Source organism: Dipodomys ordii, unplaced genomic scaffold, assembly GCF_000151885.1.
Source record: "Dipodomys ordii isolate 6190 unplaced genomic scaffold, Dord_2.0 Scaffold9, whole genome shotgun sequence".
Classification (NCBI taxonomy): domain Eukaryota; kingdom Metazoa; phylum Chordata; class Mammalia; order Rodentia; family Heteromyidae; genus Dipodomys; species Dipodomys ordii.
This window is the reverse complement of record NW_012267225.1, coordinates 11,970,261-11,993,556: the sequence shown is the minus strand read 5'-3', so window position 1 is coordinate 11,993,556 and position 23,296 is coordinate 11,970,261. Positions and strand designations below refer to the sequence as shown.

Sequence of the window (23,296 nt, the reverse complement as noted above, 5' to 3'; positions counted from 1 at the left end):
GCCAACTGCCTGCCATTAAAGTCAACATGAAAGCATTTGAGCAACCAACTCGTACCCTAGTCTAGGAGTGTGATTATTTTTATCCTGGTATTTCTCATTACAAAGATTATAACTACTCATAAAGTTTCCAGACTTTTGAAAAGTAGGCTAGTTAAAACTAGAATCTCATTTAGTTTCCTTGGTCCACTCTGTGTGAACTAATCCTTTTTATTTCTCAAGTGACTTCTTATGGACTTACGTTTCTCCCCATGGAAGTTACCCAAAAGAGCAGCAAGAATTCAATATTTCTACATATCAGTGTCTCAATAACAACTTCTCTATTCCCTATATTAAAGCTCTCTGTTCCTAATGTGACGTCTACAGGATGTTTCTGAACTGATGTTTATCTGACTTAGATCTGAGATTTCTTCCAGACCCTTCCTGTGTCTTTGTAAAAGTAACCACATCAAAATCCCATTGCATCGCTATAGGTCACATGGTTTCTTCACTTGCTGCACATGTGATCTACAAGGTACTGGAATTAGAGTTGTGTGTGGCTAGGGAAGTAATCAAACTCCAGGTCTTTCAAGATGTTTGTATTTCTTTGTGTCCTGGGCCCTGAAAAACTGTCCCACAGCCAGTTTCTAGGCGGAAGCACAGAAGTACTTCCACTATGAGGTAAACAATGTCAAGTTACGGTCCTACCTACATCTTTCAGTCTCTTGGCAGTTTAAAGAGATCTTTAAGCCTACCCCTAACCTTAAACCTAAGCCTAAAGGGTCAAGAAAATATCAGAATGATTCCTGAATGCCCCAAGATAAGCACACATTTGTACTTCGCAACTGTCCATTTTGGCACAAGTAAATGACTTGTTGATAATTAGTTCTGCACTAAGTCATATGTTTAATTCTTCTCCTGCCTCTTAAAACTTGGTTTCAAAAATAAACACAAAGACAAATTTCTGGAAACTAAAGACTTACAGATGGGAGCAATGGTCTAAATCAGTCACTTGGGCTATAAATTTTGACAGTAACCTTTCACATCAGTTTTCCGGATATTTCTAAGGGATCTAGGTGGGCCTCTCAAAGTAATGAGAGTTTCATGTGCTGTTGGAGAACCTGGAAGTGCAGGTGTTCAAGAAAACACCTCTACTTAGCATTAAAAATTCTGCCAGGAGCTGATGGGATTACTGAGATTAAAGTCAACCTCTTGCCTAAGGTTATAAGGAATGCTGCCCCAGAGAAGAAAGAGAAGAACAGATTGCTTAGGTAGAGATGACTGTCAGAAATTCTGTCTGAATAGTTAGTCTCTGATGGGATGCCAATCTTTCTTGAGAACAGATGGAATGAATTTTATGATTTAATATTTGGTCCACTGTTTTCCTGATTCTTTTCTTGAGACTCATTTATGAAGGGGATAAAGAAGGCCTTAGTGGAAGGAAATGCATTTTCAAAGATTCACTAAGAAAATCACTTGTAATCAGTATTCATAACTGATGAATTATAGTTCTGAACCGAGCGAAGACAAGCCTCTGGTAGGAGAAAGATAAGCAGCTGGAAACTCCATGGATGGAGGTATGAAATGAAAACATGGAAGGGAGAAAGAGTTCATGGTCAGCTAGCTGTGACTCTCCTGCTCCACCCAGAAAAACGAGTTGAACATAGCACCATTTTGTGTTTCATATGCTGCCCAAATGCAATCAGTGGACAGGACTGCAAATTGTTTTCATGTTCTAAAAACCAATTCATTTAGTTAATTTCATGCATTGTGGCATGAGTCATACACTATGAGAAACGTGCTGTACAACTTCCAGGTCACAAGAGCACAAACACAGATGTCACCCAGATCCCATTCTGCTCTTCCTCTACTAATGGCCTGAAGGAAGTCCTTAACAAAATGCATGTTGTTATCCGCTATAACTATAAAACCATGCTATTTTATTGTAATTGTTTGTTGACACAGGCTCTTGCTACATAGTCCAGGCTGGCTTGGAACTCTTCATCCTCCTACCTCAGCCCAAGTGCTGAGGTGCCAGGCATGGGCCAGCACACCTGACTCCACTAGAACCATTTTTGATACATGCTTGGACATATCTGTTTCAGCCAGATACTTGGTGATAAGAAATGACATGTCTCTTGGTGAACATGGCCACACTATTGTATGATTTGCTCAGGTGGGTAGGAGAGGGCAAAGTTGAGCTAGCATTCATTCTTTCCATACAACTTTGTAGGTTTTCCCAAAAGTGAGGATCGTATCACATTGTTGTTATACTTTCTGATACAGATCTGATGATTAAAATATATCACTTTGCATGGTTTTAATTAAACTTTCAACATTTAAACAGAAATGAGATGAGCTAGCTGATTCTTATCTGCTTGAATGACTTTTGATCAAATGATCTTAATTGAGATGGAAATTATCTAAGAAACATAGATACTTTAAATTTAGAACTTTCAGAATGATAAGTGGATATAAGCAGATGTTCATATAAACTCTTCTGGAAAGCAATGGCACCCCCTGCAAAGGGAGTTGGGTTATTGTATTATAGAAGTCCAAAGCTGAAACTGGAGTCCTAACATGCCCAAGAAGAGCCCAAGTTAGCTGTTTCTGCCTCCCTTTCCTTTTACTACTACCTGAAAGATACAGGGAAGGTTCACATGGTCATGGAAGGTACTTCTGTGTTTGTCTCAGTGAGCAAAATCCATCTCATTACTGTGCATGGAGTTGAGAGGAAATATCATACTAAATGCACAAAAATACTGACTAATTTTCTAACATGATAAATCGTTGTTAAGTAAAATAATGCTTTCACCTTGGCATTAGAGTTTTCCAAACAAATAATGCTATCCTTATAAATTCATGCACTCTGTTAAACTGAAAGAAATAATGTATGTGTTTGAGATGTGGCTGATTGAGAAGTAGAATTACTAGTCTGATTTGTGTGTGTGTGTGTGTGTGTGTGTGTGTGTGTGTGTGTATGTGTGTGTGTGAACTCAGGACCTGGGTGCTGTCCCTGAGCTTTTATATATGTAAGACTAGTACTCTACCACTTGAACTACAGCTCCACCTCCAGCTTTTTTTCTTTTTATGGTTAACTGGAAATAAGAGTCTCATGAACCTCTCCTATTTAGAATGGCTTCAAACTACGGTCCTCATCACTCATCCTCCTGAGTAGCTAGGATTACAGGGGCCCAGTTTGAATTTTTTAAAGAGGTACACAGAGTTAGTTTGACATGGTACATATTCATTTAAAAAAAGAATGGGAACCTTAAATGCTATTTTTTCTTTTCTCCATGAGCTCTATGTACCTCCAAAAATATTAAAACAAACAAAAATAAGCCTTTTATATGATGTTCTAATTTCTTTTCATTATCGTAAGTATTTCTCACTGGAGACCGGATTACATTTCCTTATCCTTCAGTTGAAGGTTCTGACAAAATCCTTGCTTCTACAGCCAGGTCTCCACCTTAGACTTCTAAGATAGGATCAGCTGGGGTTAGCGTTAGCCCTGGGCCTGGAAGCAAAAGACAACTGTGGTGGCTCTGCTCTCATGCAGTCAAATCCCTGGTGCTTACTTCACTTTTCTAGGAGAGCATTATGGCTCATAAAATACCCAGAATTGATTATGATATTTGTCTCTTTAAGGAAGGGAAAAAAAGACTAGATACTGGCAGAGCTTTCAGGTGTGAACAGTCTGTTGTGGTGAGTAAGCCCCTGCCTTACAGATTTTCCTTCAAAGATTGGAAAGACATGAAAGATGAACAATCTTTCCTCTGGTGGACTGCACTTCCCTACAGGTTAGCACAAAAGAGTCACAGAAACTAGGCCCTGCTAGTGAATTTCGATGTGAAATCCTCAGATAGGCTTCATGGTGGAGCCAACCCAAACAATTATTTGATATAAGTGGGGGAGAAAAGCTTTCTTAATGGAAAAAAATACTATATACTTCCTCACATGATTATCAATAGTATTTAAAATGAATTCCAGCCATGCTTTATGTATTTATATTTTGATGGCAAGTAAGCTCAGCGGTAGTAATAGAGCACATTTATTTTTAATAGAATCATGTACTCCTTAATGCTTGAAAGGACCAGGAAGCTGTCTTATCCAATAACCCACCCCCTGAAGAATTTTATCAATAGCTTTCTCAGGCTTGCTCAAAGAAAAGAGCTTATTTATTTATTTTTTTACGTCCATAAATGTAGTTACAGGTTTAAAGCATTAGAATTGTAGGAAAAAGAAAACTTTGCTAGGGATTGTTTTTCTGAAGGAGGCAATTAGAAGGATGTTATAAATGCATTTTTTTAACCCCTCGAGGAAAAGGGAGTGGAGAAAGGACACACAAGTTACTTGTACAAGTGCATATGTGATTATTCTGAGCCATAACATGTGCAATTAGTCTCAAATGCTTACTCTATTCAATAGTTGGGAATATAAAAGCACAATGCATTTTATTACTACTGGGATTTATAGAACAGTTTAAAATTTAATCTACTTTCCTCTCTTTATTTGAATCTAGAATTGAATGAGATTAGATGGCTGAGGGAGGGTAGAAGATGAAGGGAGAATGGAGAGAAATTTTATGTGTGTGTGTGTGTGTGTGTGTGTGTGTATGTTGTGTGCATGCATGTGCATGCGAGCACACATTCATGGGCTTCCCTATGTGTCTGTTTTATTTCAGGTTGGCATTCTGAATTGCTATTTTGATGTGGATCAAAAATTTCAAGTGGTGCACAAAATGAAAAATAAATGAGGGCCTGGAATTCTCAATCCACATTGTTGGAAATTTTAAAGTGCACCCCTCTCTCTTTCATATTGGAAAAGTTGCTGTAAATATAATAGAAATTCCAAACAATGGGTTCTCCCCATTCCAAAGAACACACATTTTTCTTTCTTTTGCTATTGGGTTTTCACACTATAATATCAAAGTTATTTAAAGCTTAGGAGTGAGTGTGATACATTACACGCCACATAAATGTAGCCATTGCTCCTAAATGTGAACACAAAACTCTGTAAAAGGCAGAATTATTACCAGTGGGACAGAAATCAACAAACTCCACTAAAGGAATTTCTTAAAACTGCGATCATAAAATCTACACATTATGGATTTCATTAACGTTTTATTCCCTGAGGGTTTCCCAATTGTATAATAACAGACGTTCTTTAAAATTTAAATACCACAGAGGAACAGACTTCCCCCAAAACAGATGTGAAACCATCAACATCAGAGTGGTCCACAGATATGAAAATGCTTAGTATTTGCTAGCATTTACTATGTTATTCTTTTAGGTCATAGAGATGGAAATTTAGTACTATTTTCTCATGAAAAGTTACAGGCCTTTCAATCTCAGTTTCCTAGTTTTGAGTACATTTGAACTTTAAAACAATAACAACAACAATAAACCTTTGATTTACATGCCACATAAAATCTAAACTAGGTAGGCAAAGGTCAGTGCCACAGATGTTCAAGTGTGAAGGAGTCAATTTCAGTGCTGTTTTGCCTAGATCTTGTCAATGAGAACCTGTAATTTTATTCTCGTGTTCTCTTTCTTAATCCCATTCTTATTTCTGTGCATTTTGAGACCAATTGTGTAGCTGTCTAAAATAACATCTGTATTTATTTAGCTCAAAACAGTTCACTTTTCAGAGCTAAAAATAGTGAAGCTTAAGATAAATAAGCAAGGAGGTTTATGATATGATTTTTCCTGCATAAGGTAAACAAATACATCAGTATTTTTGGAAAACAAAAGAATTAGGCTTCTGTTCAAATAACAGCTACCAGAGGCTGAAACGCAGCAAATAAACAACCAAGCAATGAGTAACGTTTTCATACAAAGACTGTCCAGTCTGAGTACAGGACTTCTACACTAGTGGCTTTCAGTTAGGGGTGAGTTCCCAGCTTTGCTGTGCCCTCAGCCTCAGTGGACATTATAACTATAAAAAAACCTGTAAGTATTTTTAGTAGTGTGACCTAATGTGTGTATCAACTGTCCCAGGCTCTAATCATTTGTTGAAGTTGTAGCTTCTATGCGGATGTCTTGATTTAGTACACATTGTCTACCAATCAGCAACTAAGTAGAGACCAGCTGGTCCATTTCCAGGTTTGTTTTTTTTTTTTAAGAAACCACCATCAGAAGGGACTCACACCCACTTCTGTGTATGTGTATGTGTGTGAGTGCACGTGAGCACACGCACATGTGCTTGCTGGCACTGGGGCTTGAACTCAGGGCTTTATCAGCTTTTTCACTCAAGGTCAGCATTCTACCCCTTGAGCCACACCTCCACTTCAACTAGTTAATCAGAGATAAGAGTCTCATAAATTTGTTTGCCATTGGCTCCTCAGTCCTCAGAACTCAACATCCTAAGTAGCTAGGATTGTAAGTGGGAGCTGCCAATGCTTGGCTCACACTCACTTTTCAGATTTTGTTAAGATCTGAGTGAGAGCAATGGTATCAGTTCTCAAGTCCAGGTTCTGTCATTCATTGCTATGTGGTTTTGCACACCCTCTGGACCCATTCAAACCAAAAGGCTATAGATAAAATGTGCTCCAACTTCTAGGCTTAAAGTTGAGCTATCCCAAGAAGTAAAGAATTCTCCTAAAGAATATAACTAAAAAAGTTCCTCCCTAATAGACACTGGCATGTGCTAATAAGAAACCCAAAGTTGAAGCAAAATGGAATGTTTAAGCTACATAGATAATTTAAAGCACAAATCTAGTTAAACAGTTACAGCTTCTTCAATATGTTTTCAGTGTTATACATTGTCTTAAGCAAATGTTGACATGAAATACTAATGAGTTTAAAAAGTCATTTGATGGATATTTTAACACTTAATGACATGGTCAACTTGACTAGAATGGTTAAAATCACCTTAGTAATTTCTAATAAATAATTGGTTAAAAATGCTGGGATAGCTGTGTGCTGGTGGCTCATGCCTGTATTCCTAGTTACTCAGGAGGCTGAGATCTGAAGGTGATGGTCCAAAGCTAGTCCAGGTTTGAATGTCCCTGAGATTCTTATGTACAAATCACCAAAAGGCTGGAAGTGGAGCTATGGTTCAAGTGGTAGAGTGCTATCCTTGAGCAAAAGAAGCTCAGGGACAGAACTTAGGCCTTGGGTTCAAGACATACACAAAAGTAATATTGAAATAGCTAGGCAAGGTGAATTATGCCTGTAATCCCAGAACTCAGGAGGCTGAGGTGGGAGAATTCCAAGATGGAGACTATCCTAGGCTACAGAGCTAAATCCTCTTTTAAAATCTAATAAATAAATAGTTTTGTGTGCTGCTATTTGCTTCAGTTCATACCCTCTTAAAAATCATTACACACACACACACACCCTCATTAATAGGCTGATTTTTCTTTTCTTTTCTTTTCTTTTTTTTGGATCCAGTCATGGGCCTTAACTCTGGGCCTGGGCGCTGTCCCTCAGCTCTTCAGCTCAAGGCTAGCACTCTACCACTTGAGCCACAGCGCCACTTCTGGCTTTTTTTTTTCTGCTTATGTGGTGCTGAGGAATCGAACCTAGGGCCTCATGCATGCAAGGCAAGCGCTCTACCCCTGAGCCACCTTCCCAGCCCCGGCTGATTTTTTTTTCTATACTTTCTTCTAATGATTTTACATAAGGTGAAAAGCTAAGGTTCCAGAGACAACTTTAGAGAAAGAACCCCTGGAATGGATATTGTAGGAACAGCCATATCCCAGGTGGAAACTCAGTCCTAGGTAATAGACTTGTAACATGTTCAGAGGACAGATGCAGAGCATTTATTTACTAGAGGAAGTAGAAGTTAATGCAGAATTGAGGACAACTAAATGAATAAAATTGGCTGGCCTCTAACTAGTGATGCTCCTACCTCAGCCTCTTGAGTGCTGGGATTAGAGGCATGTGCCACTCTATCTGATGCCTTGGGAACTTTTTAAAGCAAATTATGTGCTTTGAGATGAATGTTTAGAATATTAGTATTAGTTGCAACACACACAGAACACACCTGGAAATAGATGTTTAAATGAACAGCTGTATTTTCCTTAAAATTGCCAACACTATATTTTATATGCATCATTCCACATTTGGGTAATCCAGTGAGCTATTTTTGTCGTTCTCTAGTTACACATTTATAAAGTATCATTTCATTGTAATTTCAGCAATTTACTAATGATCGGAATGAGTTAATGTACCCCCTAAAGTGTCTGGTTTATAAACACCAAGTGTTTACAATCAGAATAACCCGGCTCTATATACAGTCTGGATTAGTCAATTTAGCAGATGGAAGTGATTTTGAATATAGCATTACAGATTGTAAACCCATCACAAACTGGCAATTTTGTGAAAAATTGAAAATGAATTCATAGGCAATAACCTGTTCCTTACTCGGCACATTCATGCTAGAAAGTATATAGTACCAAACCTGTTAAAATAAATGGCAGGCTATAGTTCTAAGATAAATTGCTTCAGTTTCTACTTTCAATTTGGGGATACTCTAAGGATTAAAAGCAAAGGATTCAAGTCAGAAATTCTTCTAGTATAAATAAGCAAGCGCTCAGTTTTCCCACCTGAAAAATGATTTTTTTAATGTAATAATATTGTCACAGGAAGTATTTCCAATGATTTTTGAGTTATTTCTCTTCATCTGGGGCTTAACGGAGGTCTAGTTGGACCTGTGCCGGTTAGTCTAGTGCTCAAAACTAGGTTTATTTTTTCAAAACTATTTGTGGTCTCCAAACTCAGCAAGTTGTAACTGACAGTTCAGGTTTTTCCGTTGTGACAGCCACTGGTAGGAGCACAGGGCTCTGGATGGGGTACCTTCAGGGAAGGGTAGAAGAGGAGAAGGGCCTGCTGGAGCACAGGAAGATGCTGGCACTGGGGACTGCGACTATCTGAAGGAGACCTTGCTTTTGTCTGACTAAGTTGATATGAGAGCATTCAGTACATTCACTCACACGATTAGGTGAAAAATCCAATTAGGACAGCCCATACAAGCATAGGCCACCTCTAGGTGGCCATTTGCTAGCTATCTTGACTTATCTCTCCTTCAGTGCTCATTACCTCTTTACAACTTTAAGGAAGGAAGTCCATATTAGCCATGCTAGGTCTTCCCAAGTCAGTCTTGAGTGAAGCATTTCAATATCTCCAGGCCTCAACTGTCAAATATGTCTTATCTCCATTGCGCAGATGAAAATTTCTAGTCTACTTGTCTCATCTTCTAAAGCTGAAAGTGTCTCTCTGTGTGTGTATGTGTGTGTGTGTGTAAAGTGTGTTTATTTTCATTTATTTATTTGTTATTTTTGTGGTGGTACAAGGGCTGAACACAAGGACTGGGCACTGTCCCTTAGGTTTTTTTGCTCAAGGACAGTGTTCTATTGCTTGAGTCATACTTCTACTTGTGGCTTTTTGGTAGTTAATATTGGAGAGACCTGTGATTCTAGCTTTGAGCAAAAGAAGCTCAGGGATGGTGCCCAGGCCCTGAGTCCGGGATCATATGTGTGTAGTCTCAAGGACTTTCCTACCTGCCTGGCTTCTTCAAACTGTGATCCTCAGATCTCAGCCTGCTGACTAGATAGGATTACAGGTATGAGCCAAGCACGCCCAGCTAAAGGTACTTTTACAAAGGGAAGTGCTGTAGCAATATAAGATTGTATTGTTAAGAATATGTCTTACAATTCAATTTACAAACCAGAATCTCCCCTAAATTCTCCTTGGATTTGTACATTTTCACATATTGCATCTATAAGGAGACCACTTACTTTTTGAAAACATTGTTCCAAGATTATTAATCTAATTGTGTGTATGTGTGTATTCTAATTTGGATGAGCTGATCTCCTATAATACTGTACCAAGGTCTTTTGTTTTGTTGGTGTCTGCTTTCAAAGGAAGACTTCAGTATTTTCTGAGAAAATATTAAATCAGGTCTAAGGAGGACATAGAAAGAAGCTTCCTTAGAAGGGTCACTATAGCTCCTCCCCATTTCTGTACTAGAAGATGTTATGGAGAAAAACAGAAAGAGATTTTTCTTCTGAGCTTGTTGATACCTCTGTCTATTTCAGACTGCTTTCTTGAAGGTTTCCTACTTTGTGTCTAATCCATAATGGCTTGATTTATACCAGGAAATATGTGATTGAGAGGGCAACTGCTCTCTCTTTCCCCTCTGGAATAAGTAGAGGCATATATTAAACTAGTATGAATTTTCTTTCATATTTTAAGATAATACCTTCAAATCTGGAGAAGAGTAGAGTTCTGGCTAGAGTTGGTTTGTCAGAAATTCCATTTCTAAAATGCCTGGAGGGTGTGGTAATCGATTAGTCCCTAGTGACATTTTTTTTATTTCTTCACATCAACAAAGTTCATTTCCTACCCAGTCTCTGTGTCTCTTGCCTTTTTTCCTTCTGCTTTTTTTTTGTCTCCTGGCATTTTAATCAGGGAAAAGTCACAGTGGTTTTGAGGAAAGTACTCCCAGGAGCTTTAATTAAGGCTGGAAGGATAAATCTGTTTACAGTGTGTGAGCACTATCATTAATAAAACATTGGAATAATTAACAAATTAAATTCTGCCTTGTGTGTGAATGGTTGCATTAGGGCTCTGTGAAACCAAGTCCTTTGAACAGATACAGTATGCTAAGAATTCTATAGAGAAGAAAAGAAAGATTTAAGCCTGTATTTCTGAGATTCATAACATCATCTTAGGCTGCTAGAACTTGAATGCAGTCATGGCCATGCTATCATTTTATAGGCAAAGACATTTAGTGAGTTTAATGGTATGAGTTTAATTATGTGCTTGAAAAGTAAGAATTTTTATTCCACCATGGATATACTGAGTCTTTGTTCTAAATCCTTGAATGTTTAACTAGGAACAAAGAAGCAAAAGAGATAAAATTAATAGTACTATAAGTGGAGCTAGGGTACAGAATACAGAATGGAATACTCCAGGAAAAACTGAGCAAATGCACAGTGTAGTTAAGGCTACTCATTGACAATGAAGAGTTTTTAGGCACTTGAAATATGAAGTGGCCTTGTGAACAGGATGTGGCTGTGTGCAAACCGTCAGGCCAGGACTTCCCTTTGTGTCCCTTCTTACTATAAAACGGCTCCTTGACTTGTTTTCAAGCTTCCTGGCAGACAGCAGCTTTCACAGGAAGCACCAATCTAGATGTTCATATCCACAACTAATGATGCATTGTTATTTTTAATGTCACTCAGTATAATTCCCTAGAGAATACAATGGGAACTGAAGACAGTTCCTGTCTTGAAGGAAAGTCAGTTTCCCATGTTGTTTTATTAATTTAACACATGCAAGTATTTGTCCTTTGTTGTTGCTACAGTAACATGTTTTGTGGGACATATTCCGTGTAAAATGGGGAAAAAGCTGAAAAAGAAACAAATGTTATCTGCATAGTTATGTGCACAAAAATAGAAATGTGTTAATGCTCCTGTGATTAGGTGTGTGCCTCTTGCCCTCGGTCTAAATTACACCGCACTTGTTGGTTAATTCATAAAACATCTATCCAATGAAAACAACCAGCCAACCACTTCCAAAGAGCTTCAGGAAAGCTGAAAATGCCTGAAATTATTCATAATTAGGTGATCGCTGAATGATAACAGCTCCCGCCATGTACACAGACACAACAAGCATATAAATGAGCCCAATGAACTCCAAGGTGGGGCAGAGGGAAATGGTAATTTTACCTCAAGGTGAACCAGCAGCCCAGCTTTTGTGACAGTCACCTTTCTTAGGGACTCAGGAGCAAAGTCTTAGACTTTGACATACTTAGCTCCAGAGCCATCTCAGTGTGAGGCTTCTGGGTACAAGGATGTATGGGCGGGAGGTGGCTGAAGTCCACTAAAATTTACACATTCAAGTCTAAAAAGACATACCATAGGAAATTGAGTAAACAGGTGTAGGAGTCTAACAAAACTTGTTTTCAAACCCGGTCACTTTATTATGACCTCATGTAGTTACAAAACTCTAAACCCCAGTTTTCTCATTTTCAAAATGGGGATATGCCCTCCCAGTCTTGAGGTGATGTTTACAAAGTGTGTCATGTAGGTGACATGGGGGTCAAGCTATCTAATCAGCACTTAGTAAGTGGGAAATGGTCTAGGAAGGGCAGTTCTCATTTGTACTCTTCACCAAATGTGTTGGGCTCTCGGTCCATTGGTGCATGTGAAGTTGTGCCTGTCTGATGCCTTATGGGTTGAGTGTGGCTGCGTGATGGACTTGGGTATCAAAACGTGTTCTGAAGTACTCTGAAATCTTAAGAGCTGTCATGATGATCTCAGTTTCCTCTCTCTAACTGCCTTGGTGATAGCGGCATTTCAGAGGATGGGCACTTGTGTGTGTGTATGTGTGTGTGTGTAAGAAGATATGCTATCTAAAACTCCAACTGGTCCCATCACCCATCATAGAGGAGCATGAGCAATTTACGAATCTCAGCTTTGGGGCCAACCTCACTGACCATCTTATCTAAACAGAGTTTTGGATGATGGTTAGATGCTTTATCTTCTGCAGCAATCTCAAATTGTGCCTAATGCCAAAGAATGATGTAAGACCCTGTCCAGCTGACAAATGCTTTCTGAAAGCCCATTTAGTTTCCATGTTGCTATAGGCATAGAATTGCTTGGCACAGAATTGCTACAGTTGCAGTTTCAGAACTCATGCAAGATCACCAGGCCTCCATTATTGACTTCTTCACTTACCAAGAATAGGACCACATTACCATGCAAACATGCTTAGTACTGCAAAAATATAAGCTTTCCTCTGGAGGCACATCTGTCAATCATACTGAACTGCTTGTGGGTTTGTGAACGTGGAAAAACAAGTCACCAAGAGTTATTTTGACAGAGGCAAAGCCATTTCATTTCTGGCTTCATCCGGGGCTGGATCCAACAATCCCAAGATAAAAGTCTCATCTTTTCTCACCCTTTCCACATTTCTCTGTGTTATCATTTAGAGGTTAGCATGAGTTCAGTCTCCTCTAATAGGCTATTTCACTTTAAGTGTATGTTAAACTAATATTGACCTTTCCAAAGTAAAACAAAATCTGGTATTTGTGCTCAAATGACTGAAACAGCAATAGATGTAGAAAGGAGGGGATAAATCATCTTGATTTTTTTCCTGCTTTAAGAAACTCTCTCTGGGAATTACTCATTTTTATATATCTGGTAAGAAACATAAGACAGACTTTCTGCTTATTCTCCCAAGAAGGAAACTTGGATCTTTCAGCAAAACTTTCTGTATAATTTGCTCAAGGTTGAACCCAAATATTCCAATAAAGACATTTCATTTCACATGGAGTGAAAACTGGGAAACCAGATATTAGTCAAGCAAGGATGCTGGGATGAGAAGGGGCTGGACCAAATGGTTGGGAAATGATGGCAATGAGAGGCTGTAGAGGTGAGGAGGAATAGGCAGGGTCCACCATTATGGCAGGAAAGGGATCTCAGAACAGAATAGAAGCAACATCACTGTCAAGGACCAAAATATGTACATTTCCTGATACATAGGAGTACAAGTTAGCAGAGGCTGAGGCCCTCAATTTCACCTCCTCCTTGGGTGTGAGCTTCATAGAGCTACTTGAAAAATACAGCCTAATTCTCCCTTCTTTTCTTATATTTCAAAGAGATGGAAAAATTGATATTTGAAAGCAAGAATTTTATGCACATCTTACAGGTAAGGTTTATAAATTGCATCAAGTAAATCAGAGTATGTTGAAATAAGAGTCCTAGGTGTAAAAAATATGCAGTGGCTGGAGGAAAAAATATTAGATCTTTTAGTTGTCATGGAAGTGAGTCATCTTTACTTGGGTTTTAGTGCTTTTTCTGTTTTTGGCAATCCTGGGGCTTACACACTGGACCTGGACACTGTCCCTGAACTTCTTTTTGCTCAAGATGAGGGCTCTACCAGTGCTACTTCTCACTTTTTTTTGAGTAGTTTATTAGTGATAAGAGTCACAGACTTTCCTGCCTAGGCTGGCTTTGAACTGCAATCCTCAGATCTCAGTCTCCTAAATAGCGAGGTGTGAGCCCAGCTTCTAGTATACATTATTATTTCTTACTAAAAATTACATCTTATCTTAGCTTCATTTTAAATCCTGAGGATGCACATTATATGCCCATTTTGTGCTTGGGAATATTACCATAAATTTACCTTGCTTTGTGGGTATCACTTGTTTTCTAGGAGGCAGATTTCCACAAAATTCAGGACATAGAAACACTCAGTATATCATACAAAGATTTAAACTCAACTGACAATAGTGCAGCACTGAAGGAGAAAGCTGAATGATGCATGTGTGAGAATTTAAAATTGGGCTCATGCACTCTATTTATTTATTTACTGTACTTAGTCAAAAGTGCCTACAATAAATCTACAAATTAGGCAAGCTTACTGTATAAGGATCTGAAAAAGGGGGTTTTAGGAAGTTATCTGAGCCTTCTTTTTCCTGCAAGGAAGTGGTTTAATGGTCACTTGCAAGGATTATACTTGGTGCCCATTTCTTTCTTGTCTCCTCTGATGGCATTTTTCATGACACCATTCTACAGCCTTTTTACATGACCCAAATCTCCTTCATTCCTAGCTGGGGCAAGTCTTCTGTGACATACCTGTATCCACTCTCTGTAGGAATCTTCCCCGGGGGTCCACCCATTTTCAGGATAGTTCAGTCGGGAACGCTCTGCAGACCAATTGGTGCTATACTGAGACGAAGCTGTGATTTGGTCGGAATCAATCTCTCCAGACTCCATGCCTAGAGCTTCCATACATTTGAAATCTGCAGGGAAAAAAATGTGGTCCAAAGTCATCAAAAACACTAGAGGACTACAGATTTATTTTTCGTTTTGGGCTGGGAAGGTGGCTCAGTGGTAGAGTGCTTGTCTTGCATGCCTGAGGCCCTGGGTTCGATTCCCCAGCACCACATAAGCAAAAAGAAAAAAAGCTGGAAGTGGCCCTATGGCTCAAGTAGTAGAGCGCTAGCCTTGAGCTGAAGAGCTGAGGGACAGCGCCCAGGCCCAGAGTTCAGGCCCCACGACCAGACCCCAAAAAATAATAATAATAAAAAAAAGAGTTCATCCACTTGAAGTCGCCTAAAAGATTCAACAACATACTGAATGGGATGTAGCACTGATATTTGCATTGGGGGTATTATTTGAAAATAAACCACTATGAATATCAGCACAGTATGCTAATTTTCCCCCAAGCAGGCTTAGATTGACAAAAGTAGTATCTGAATTCATTAGGAAATGGTGGAAATTCTGATTTATTTCCAAAGTTGTGTGTGTCATATGGATATATACACAAAATTGGATATGATATAATTTTAATATTATTTCTCTTTCATAAAACTGGAAGAGTCTGTGTCATATTCAGTGGACATTTGATTTTAACTTTTTAAAATATTTATAATTGGTACCTTTTGTCCTCAGGCCACGTAGCCCTGGACTTCTCATGATTATTACCATCCTTAATTTAGTTTATTGAAACACAAACGTACTCATTAGGGCTAAACTGCAGTCCAACAGAGCATCACAGTTTTCCCATATTACACACAACAATGACCATGTTTCCTGAAAACTTTCATTCTCTCTGGGCTGGCCTACTCAGTCTGATTATAATAGTCAGATTTAGGGAAATGTTATCCCCAAATTAAGAAAACATTTCAGGATTAAATGGAAAAATCTCAATGCCACAGTTTGGATCTTTAGTGTTCCCCAAAGGTTCATGTATTACAAGTGTCTACCCTAGAGCTGCACTATTGAGGGATAGAGCTTTAAGAAGTGGGGCCGGGTGGAGGTTTACAGGTCCCTGTAAGTGGATTGTGGACCTTAGTCTCTTTCTTCTTTTCTCTTTCAATTCCTAACATGAAATTAATGGTTTTACTTCAGAGGGGCCAATTGATCATTGGAGTGGATTCTCCAAAAATGTGAGCCAAAATAAACCTTTTCTGTTTATAACTTGATTATCTCAGATATTTGTTATCTAAAAGAAAGCTGCGTAACCTACTCAACTAAAATAAAAATTGACATAAAATATGAAAGTAAAATAAAAATTCCACTTTTTCTTAATTTTCTATCCTAAGAGATAAGGTTTTATGATTCAAAAGATTTTCCTTCACTGGCATCAGACACTAAGCTTTAGGTTTGTTATTTGTAGTCTGAACCTTATTTATTGGAGCAAAAATACATAATTTAATTGGTCACATAAATTAGAACAAGTGAGAGACAGAAGTTTGATGAGCCTTTTTATTTTCCAGTGAGATAGGGTGAAAAGATGCTAACCTACAAAGACACCTTTCTAGGTTAGTTAGTTCTCAACTCTCCTGTGTCTTCTCACTAATGAATTTGCAATCCATCAGCTAGAACTGATGAAGCACATACCATAGTTTTTGTCCTTATAGTTTTTTTTCCTCTAACCCTCCTAAGAACTAGAAGCCTCATAAACTTTCAGCATTTTAATAGGATAGCAACATATATTTCTTTCTTTGACAGAAAGATTTTAACAAAAAATTAAACTTAGAGCTGAGTGTAGTAGCTCACAATAGTAATCCTAGATGCTCATGATGGTAATCCTAGATACTTGGGAGGTAGAGATAGGAGAATCACCTTTTAGGATAGCCTGGCACTGAGGGAATATGAGCCCTTATTTAAAAAATAACTCAAGCCTGGCACTGGAGGCTCATGCCTGTAATCCTAGCTTCTCAGGGGGCTGAGATCTGAGGATTGCGGTTCAAAGCCAACCGGGACAGGAAAGTCCATGAGACACTTATCTCCAGTTAACCACCAGAAAACTATAAGTGGTGCTGTGGCTCAAGTGGTAGAGTGCTTGCTTTGAGCTGAAGAGCTCAGGGGCCGTGCCCAGGCCCAGAGTTCAAGCCGCATGACTGACAAAACAACAACAACAAAACAAAACAAAAAAACAAAACAACTCAAGGGACTGAGAATGTGGCTCAATGGTAGAGTGCTTGCCTAGCATTCATGTACTACCGATTCCTCGGTAGTACATAAAGTGAAAAGGCCTGAATGGCACTGTGGCTCAAGTGATAGAGTGCTAGCCTTGAGCAAAAGAAGCTCAGGGACAGTGCCCAGGCCCTGAGTTCAAGCCCCAGGCCTGGCAAAATAATAATAGCTAGAAGTAAAAAGGGCTGGTGGTATGGTTCAAGTGAGTGCCTACCTAGCAAGCATGAGACTAAGTTCAAACTCTAGTACTACCAGCCAACAGAGAGGTAGATAAGTACATAGCAATAAAATTTCTTTTATATGGCTATTCACTTTTATTTAAACATGGAAGAAAGAGATAATAACCTCTCTTGGGGTTTTCCACAACCAAACTACTGCACACTGCCTCCCCCCCCCACACGTGACTCTCTCCTTTCCAGCCAGCTCAGCTTGGCTCCTCCCATCCATGGTGAAAGCCTGTTTTGTGATTCTCAGCCCACAGGTGTCATGGAGGCAGCCTGGTGAAGCTATATTGTTTCCAACTACTGTTTTGTCATTTTCCACTTCCATGAGTTTGAAGGCTTATGCTCGATGTTATGAAGAAAGCACCCCAGTTAGGCTTTCCTATTGATATTCATGAAAAACATTTCAAAAGAGAAAAACCAACAGTGGACACACACAAAAACAGTTCTTCAGAGTTTCATGTGGCCGCAGGTGCATGAGGAAGAATAACAGGCAGTGTTTACCACAGGGCTTTGCAAGATGAATAAATACTGACCTTCTGAGATGCTGCTCTGCAAGACACTGTAGTTTGCTGAAAAACCTTCTTTTGCTATTGCACTGTCAGTATAGAAGACCATGGATAGAATGCCCGATGAGGAACGGATCCGGCCTGGCGTTTTCTGTCCACAGTAACGTCCAATATGAGGACCAACTGCGAAGGCGAAAACAAAACAAGACCAATAACCACCAGAGATGTCAATATGTCTTTTTTTTCCCCTACAGCAGATGCAAAAGAAAGAATCAGGGGCCTCAGCAGAACCCAGAAGTCTATTCTAACCCAAAGCAAGTCTTCCCTAGTTAATTGGTTTGCAATGAACATATTGGATGGAGTTTGTGGAGGGGATTTTAAAGTGTACTCAGAAGGGCAGTAACAGCCATAACCAAGTTCCCCAGTGAGCAAAATTGTTTTCAGGAACAGAATCGAAATGCTCGCTTCAATTGCAGAGAATGAGATTGGGGCTGTCAAGTGGTGGGCGCCCTGGCATCCATCTCCAGGCCACATTGAAAAAACAGAGATAAACTGAAAGAACCTCGCCTAGGCTGTGCCACGGAGTTCTCTCAGAGTCACTTGCGCTTATCTCTCCTGCCCACAGAAGGGATCCTGGTCCCAGGGAAGTAGAGAGGGACAACAAATGGCTCTACTCCAAGGCTGCACAAGTCCAGTTCTTACCTCTTCCTACCTTTAGCCTTGATTCTAAATGTGATCCTCATCACCATTTGGAGCAAAGAACAAGGTGTCACATCCTAATAGTGACTGTCAGAAACGAATGTAGTGGCTATAGATGCCAAGGTGTTATACATACTAAGAAGTTCTCATCAAAATGATTGCAAAGTGCATTTTTCTCTCCATTGTTTTGTTTGTGCCTAGCAACCAAGCAATGGCCTAAAGCCACCACAGAATAGGGAGTACCAGGTGAAACTAATCCCAAAGGGAATGAATGGTTTGGAACACTGATAAATTTGCATTAAAGTCAGATTGCCATTCCCTTACAAGAGGCTATTAGTTTGTTGAAGTACCTTAGGCAAACTTGACAATGAGTCCCTGAGAAATTCCCAAAGAACCAGGCTATAGCCTGGTGCATATAAAGAATCTTTCCCTGTCTAGATTCAAGGCAAACAAACATACCTCCTTCTGGGTTTTTTCATTGCCCTTGTGGTAAAACCATACCAGATGGTTTGGACAATTTAGTATGGACTCTTTCCCTATCCTTGAAATCCATAATCCTATGTTATAGATTTAAGAATATTTAAGAGGGGCTGGGAAGGTGGCTTAGTGGTAGAGTGCTTGCCTTGCATGCCTGAGGCCCTGGGTTCGATTCCTCAGCACCACATAAGCAAAAAGAAAAAAGCTGGAAGTGGCTTTGTGGCTCAAGTGGTAGAGTGCTAGCCTTGAGCTGAAGAGCTGAGGGACAGCACCCAGGCCCAGAGTTCAGGCCCCACGATCGGACCAAAAAAAAAAAAAAAGAATATTTAAGAACACTGAGGATGATTGCTTTATTTAAAGAGGTATTGTGTCCTCACTGAAAGCATTTTCACTGAGGGGACAGGCCTTCAATGGGCTACAGGGACAAGGGCACGGGCCTGTAAATGCATTGTGGGAGCAGAAGGCAGTTGATGACTGCTAGAGAATGATTTACATGTAACTGCAAATTTCAACCTCACTGTAACCAATCTTCCAAAAGCCCCAAATACCAATGGATAACAGATTTTCATTTGGGCTAGTCCTCTTAAAACAAATAACTAGCTGGGTGCGGGTGGCTTGGGCCAGTAATCCTAGCTATTCAGGAGGCTGAGATCTGAGGATCACAGTTCAAAGCCATCCCAGGCAGGAAAGTCCGTGACTCTTATCTCCAATTAATTACCAGAAAACTGTAAGTAGCACTGTGGCTCTCATGGTAGAGTGCTTGCCTTGAGCTGAGGAGCTGAGGTACAGTGCCCAGGCCCAGAGTTCGAGCCCCCAGCCACCAAAAAACGAACAAACAACTGAATTAAGCAAAGTGGTTCATATCTTTGAGTCTGTGCAAGGATTACTTTAAGCACCTGAAGTGTCAAAGTAAGAAGTTTCTTGATGCATTCAAAGTGACTGATCTGACCAAATAAAAAGACTTTCCTTGAAACCACAATTCCTTATTTTCTAGAAACTGTATGATTTCATGTAAACTGATTTATCATGAAGAAAACATGTCAGACACAGAGACTCACATATGTTATCCTAGCTTCTCAAGTGGCTGAGATTTGAGGGTCAAGATTTGAGGCCAGCCCAGGTAAAATTGTTTGTTAGCCTCTTATCTCCAATTAACCAGCAAAAGCTGAGAGTGAAGCTATGGCTCAAGTGGTAGAGTGCTAGCCTTGAGTAAAAAAGCTAAGGGATAGCACCCAAACCCTAAGTTCAAAAGCCTTAGTACTGGCAGCAAAAGAGGTAAAGAGAGAAGGGGGGAGGAAAAGGAAGGGAAAGGGAGGGAAAAGGAGAGAAAGGAAGGGAGGAAGGAAGAAAGGAAGGAAGAAAGGAAGGAGGAAGGAAGAGAGAAAGAAAGAAAAAAGAAAGAGAAAGAAAGAACGATATAAAGATAGAAAGAAAGAGGAAAAAAATATGGGAAATGTCCAAGTGGGGAGAAGAATACAGATTCCTTAGAGTCACATTGAACTGGTCAAGAGCTTGAATTTGGGGAGGAGAATTTGATTAAATTAGGCTCCTCAGAAGAAAGCATCTCAGAGGATGACCCTCTAACGGGTTCTGCTTTTGTTTATCTCAATCTTAGCCTCAAGTTCTTCTATAAGGGCTGATCCTTTGCCAGAGAGTCTTCATTCTGGATGTGAACCTAATTCAACACTTCTTTTTCTTCCTTCTATGAAGCCTGAGGTTGCCCATACCATATGTAAGAAAATATCTTGCTAGCCAAAGACTCAAGTTTTTCCCTTCCTCAGTAAGAATCCCACTCCGGGTCTGCAATTATAAATGGGCACCGTATAGTCCGTTCATTCTCCCTCACATCTTCCCCTTGTTTAAATTCCATTTCTGTGTTTTCATAATCTTTTTCCTTCATTTGTGGGCAGACTTTTAACAGCCGGTATTCTTGGGGTCATTCTGTGATCATTGAAGTCGCCGACCTTCCCCTATTCTCTACTGGAAAGGAAAGCTGTAAGCACCCTGTAGGTGCTCTAGTGGCCTCTCTTCCCCCTCTCCTATTACCCAGTTCCTTTGGGGAGGATAGATGGGGAAACCTCTTTGAAAGAGGAAACAGAAGAGAACTTGTCTAATGCAGACTCATAACTTAGAGAGTCTCCATGACTCACTCGTTTATAATGTTTAAGGCATGCAGGGTACGCCTGCCTTCTGTCCTTTGGAACGTTGCCCCCAGACAGCAGCAAGCATGCTTCTTTAGGAGCCCTTGAGACATGAGAGCATAAGGCCTTTACAACGATAATACAAAGAAGTATTGAATTTTCTCGAACAACAGGGAGACCTTAGCCTTGCAAGCTAATGCAATATTGATCTGAACCGGAGTGGATGAAGTGCTCTTATCCGTCTTCTGTGTGTGCTCATTTGTGTATTTACATGAACACAGTTATTGGATTTCCCTTTTCTGTTGTTGTATATTCAAAGGCCATGAGATGAATGAAAATTGTCACAGATACCAGATGTATAACACAAAAATCGAATTACAAAGATTTTAAGCAAGCAAGATGTGCCGAGGGAGAGGAGGAAGAGTAGGAATGTATGTAGCAATTGTATCTTGTGAAGTATGAAGGTAATAGAGTATTTGGCTGCTCTCGTGCTGCTTTTCAATTTCTTTCTTTTAGATATTTTTGCAATAGAAATAGTGGTCTCTCCAATAATTATAGCCCTACCTTAGAATCAAGGCAATTTGGTCGTTTACTACCATTTCATATATATATACATATACATGTATATACACACACACATATATATATGTATATATATATATGCAACAATTGACTTGTAAAATGAAGTCTTATAAACAAATAAAAAGGAAATCTAAGTGGGCTGCAGTGGATCATGCCTATAGTCCCAGCTACAGTGTGGTGACCAGGGCAGAGATTGTGAGGATCCAAGTTTAAGGCCAATCCTGGGAAAAAAAAGTTGGTTAGAATCCATTTCAACTAACGAATCAGGAAAGATTGAACATGCCTATATGTCCCTCTATTTGGGAACAGAGTTAGGAGTATCATAGTCTGAGGGTGGTCTATGTTTGAAAAACAGCCAAACATAAAAGCAACCAAGCAGCGGTTTAAGTGTTAGAGCACCTCTGAGCATCTTGAGGCTCTGAGCTTAAACCCTAGTAAAAGAAATAAATTAGTAATTTAGGATTAATAAAAACAACACCCATTCTAGTTGTCACAAAAGTTGTTCTTTGAGATCATTAATCATTTCTGGAGTGTGGGTAAGAAGTGAGGTTCTTGTCCTTTCTAAGCATTCTGGGAGAAAAGGGGTTCCCTCAGCACCCCCGCGCTCAGTGCTCTCACACCACATAGAAACCTCCATCAATTCTTTCAGAACCACAGCCTGGAATCCTTAACACTTCAGAGAGAGTGGCCTTTGGAGATGTGTGCTTTATCAACATGTGTATCTGGAATTCCATGTTTGGGGGAAACTGCTTGTCTTCAGAGTCAATTTGCATCAATGGATAGCTTTCAGTTACTCAGTCACTGAACTCAATGTTTATGATAAAATGTGACATAAAAATCGCTTGATCATTAAAAGCCTTTCAACACCTTCTGGTTGTTGTTTGGGGGAAAGATGTCAAAGATTAATTTCATGGCAGAGGAACTGTATGTATTGAACTATTATGACAAAGTGTTTCTGGTGCCACTGACACAAACAATTCCACAAGGACAGAGTCTCTCTCATCTGACTAAAAAGCAGAGAGTTGCCTAGCTATTCAGCATATCAAGATCTGAACATTGTGGTTCAAAGCCCATCTGAACAGGATAATCAACCCATCAGACTCTTATCACCAATTAGCCACCAGAAAGTTGGGAAGTGGAGCTGTGGCTCACGTGGCAGAGCACCAGCTTTGAGAAAAAGAAAATCAAGGGACAGCATGCAGGCCCTGAGTTCAAGCCCCAGTATCAGCACACATAATTAAAAAAAAACATTTAAAAAAGATGAAGAGTTTTTAAGCTAGCGAAGGCCAGGTAAACACTAACAGACACACCAATACTTTTTCATATTCCAAATGCAGTGTTCTCTGGGAATAGGTCAAAGCCATCACAGTTTAATGCATGGGTGAATTGCAAACTGCTAAGTTCTGTCGTTAATTGTGCTTTGCCTCAACACAGCGATTTTCTAGAGCCAGAAAATAACTACTTTGAAAAACCCTTGACACTAATAACAATGTGCTTCTTTCTAAAAGTATTCTAAATAAGTTGGTTGATTGGACCTCCTCTTCAGATGCCAATTTAAATGAAAGTTCTAGGAAGGAAGCCTGCAAATTTGGATTGCGAACAAATAAACCCATTATTAAATGTTCCAACTATTATTACAACAACATTGTAATACTGTTTTCCTAATTATCAGACTGAATACTTGGAAATCAATCAGCACTGTGTTTGGGCAAATCTCATTACTTAATGAAGGAGTTTCAATAAGATCATCAC

The 23,296-nt window shown here is 39.5% G+C and overlaps 1 protein-coding gene across 1 annotated transcript in view; it reads right to left on the bottom strand.

Annotated features, from left to right (window-relative positions):
* The window catches only part of Nrp1 (neuropilin 1), a 95,574-nt gene that overhangs the window by 59,543 nt on the left and 12,735 nt on the right, over positions 1–23,296 (bottom strand). Inside the window, exons 4-5 of the mRNA XM_013009238.1 lie at positions 17,673–17,828; positions 14,567–14,733 (exon numbers count right to left, since the gene is read on the bottom strand). Coding sequence (XP_012864692.1) covers positions 14,567–14,733; positions 17,673–17,828 — 323 coding nt within the window. The remainder of the gene's footprint in view (positions 1–14,566; positions 14,734–17,672; positions 17,829–23,296) is intronic.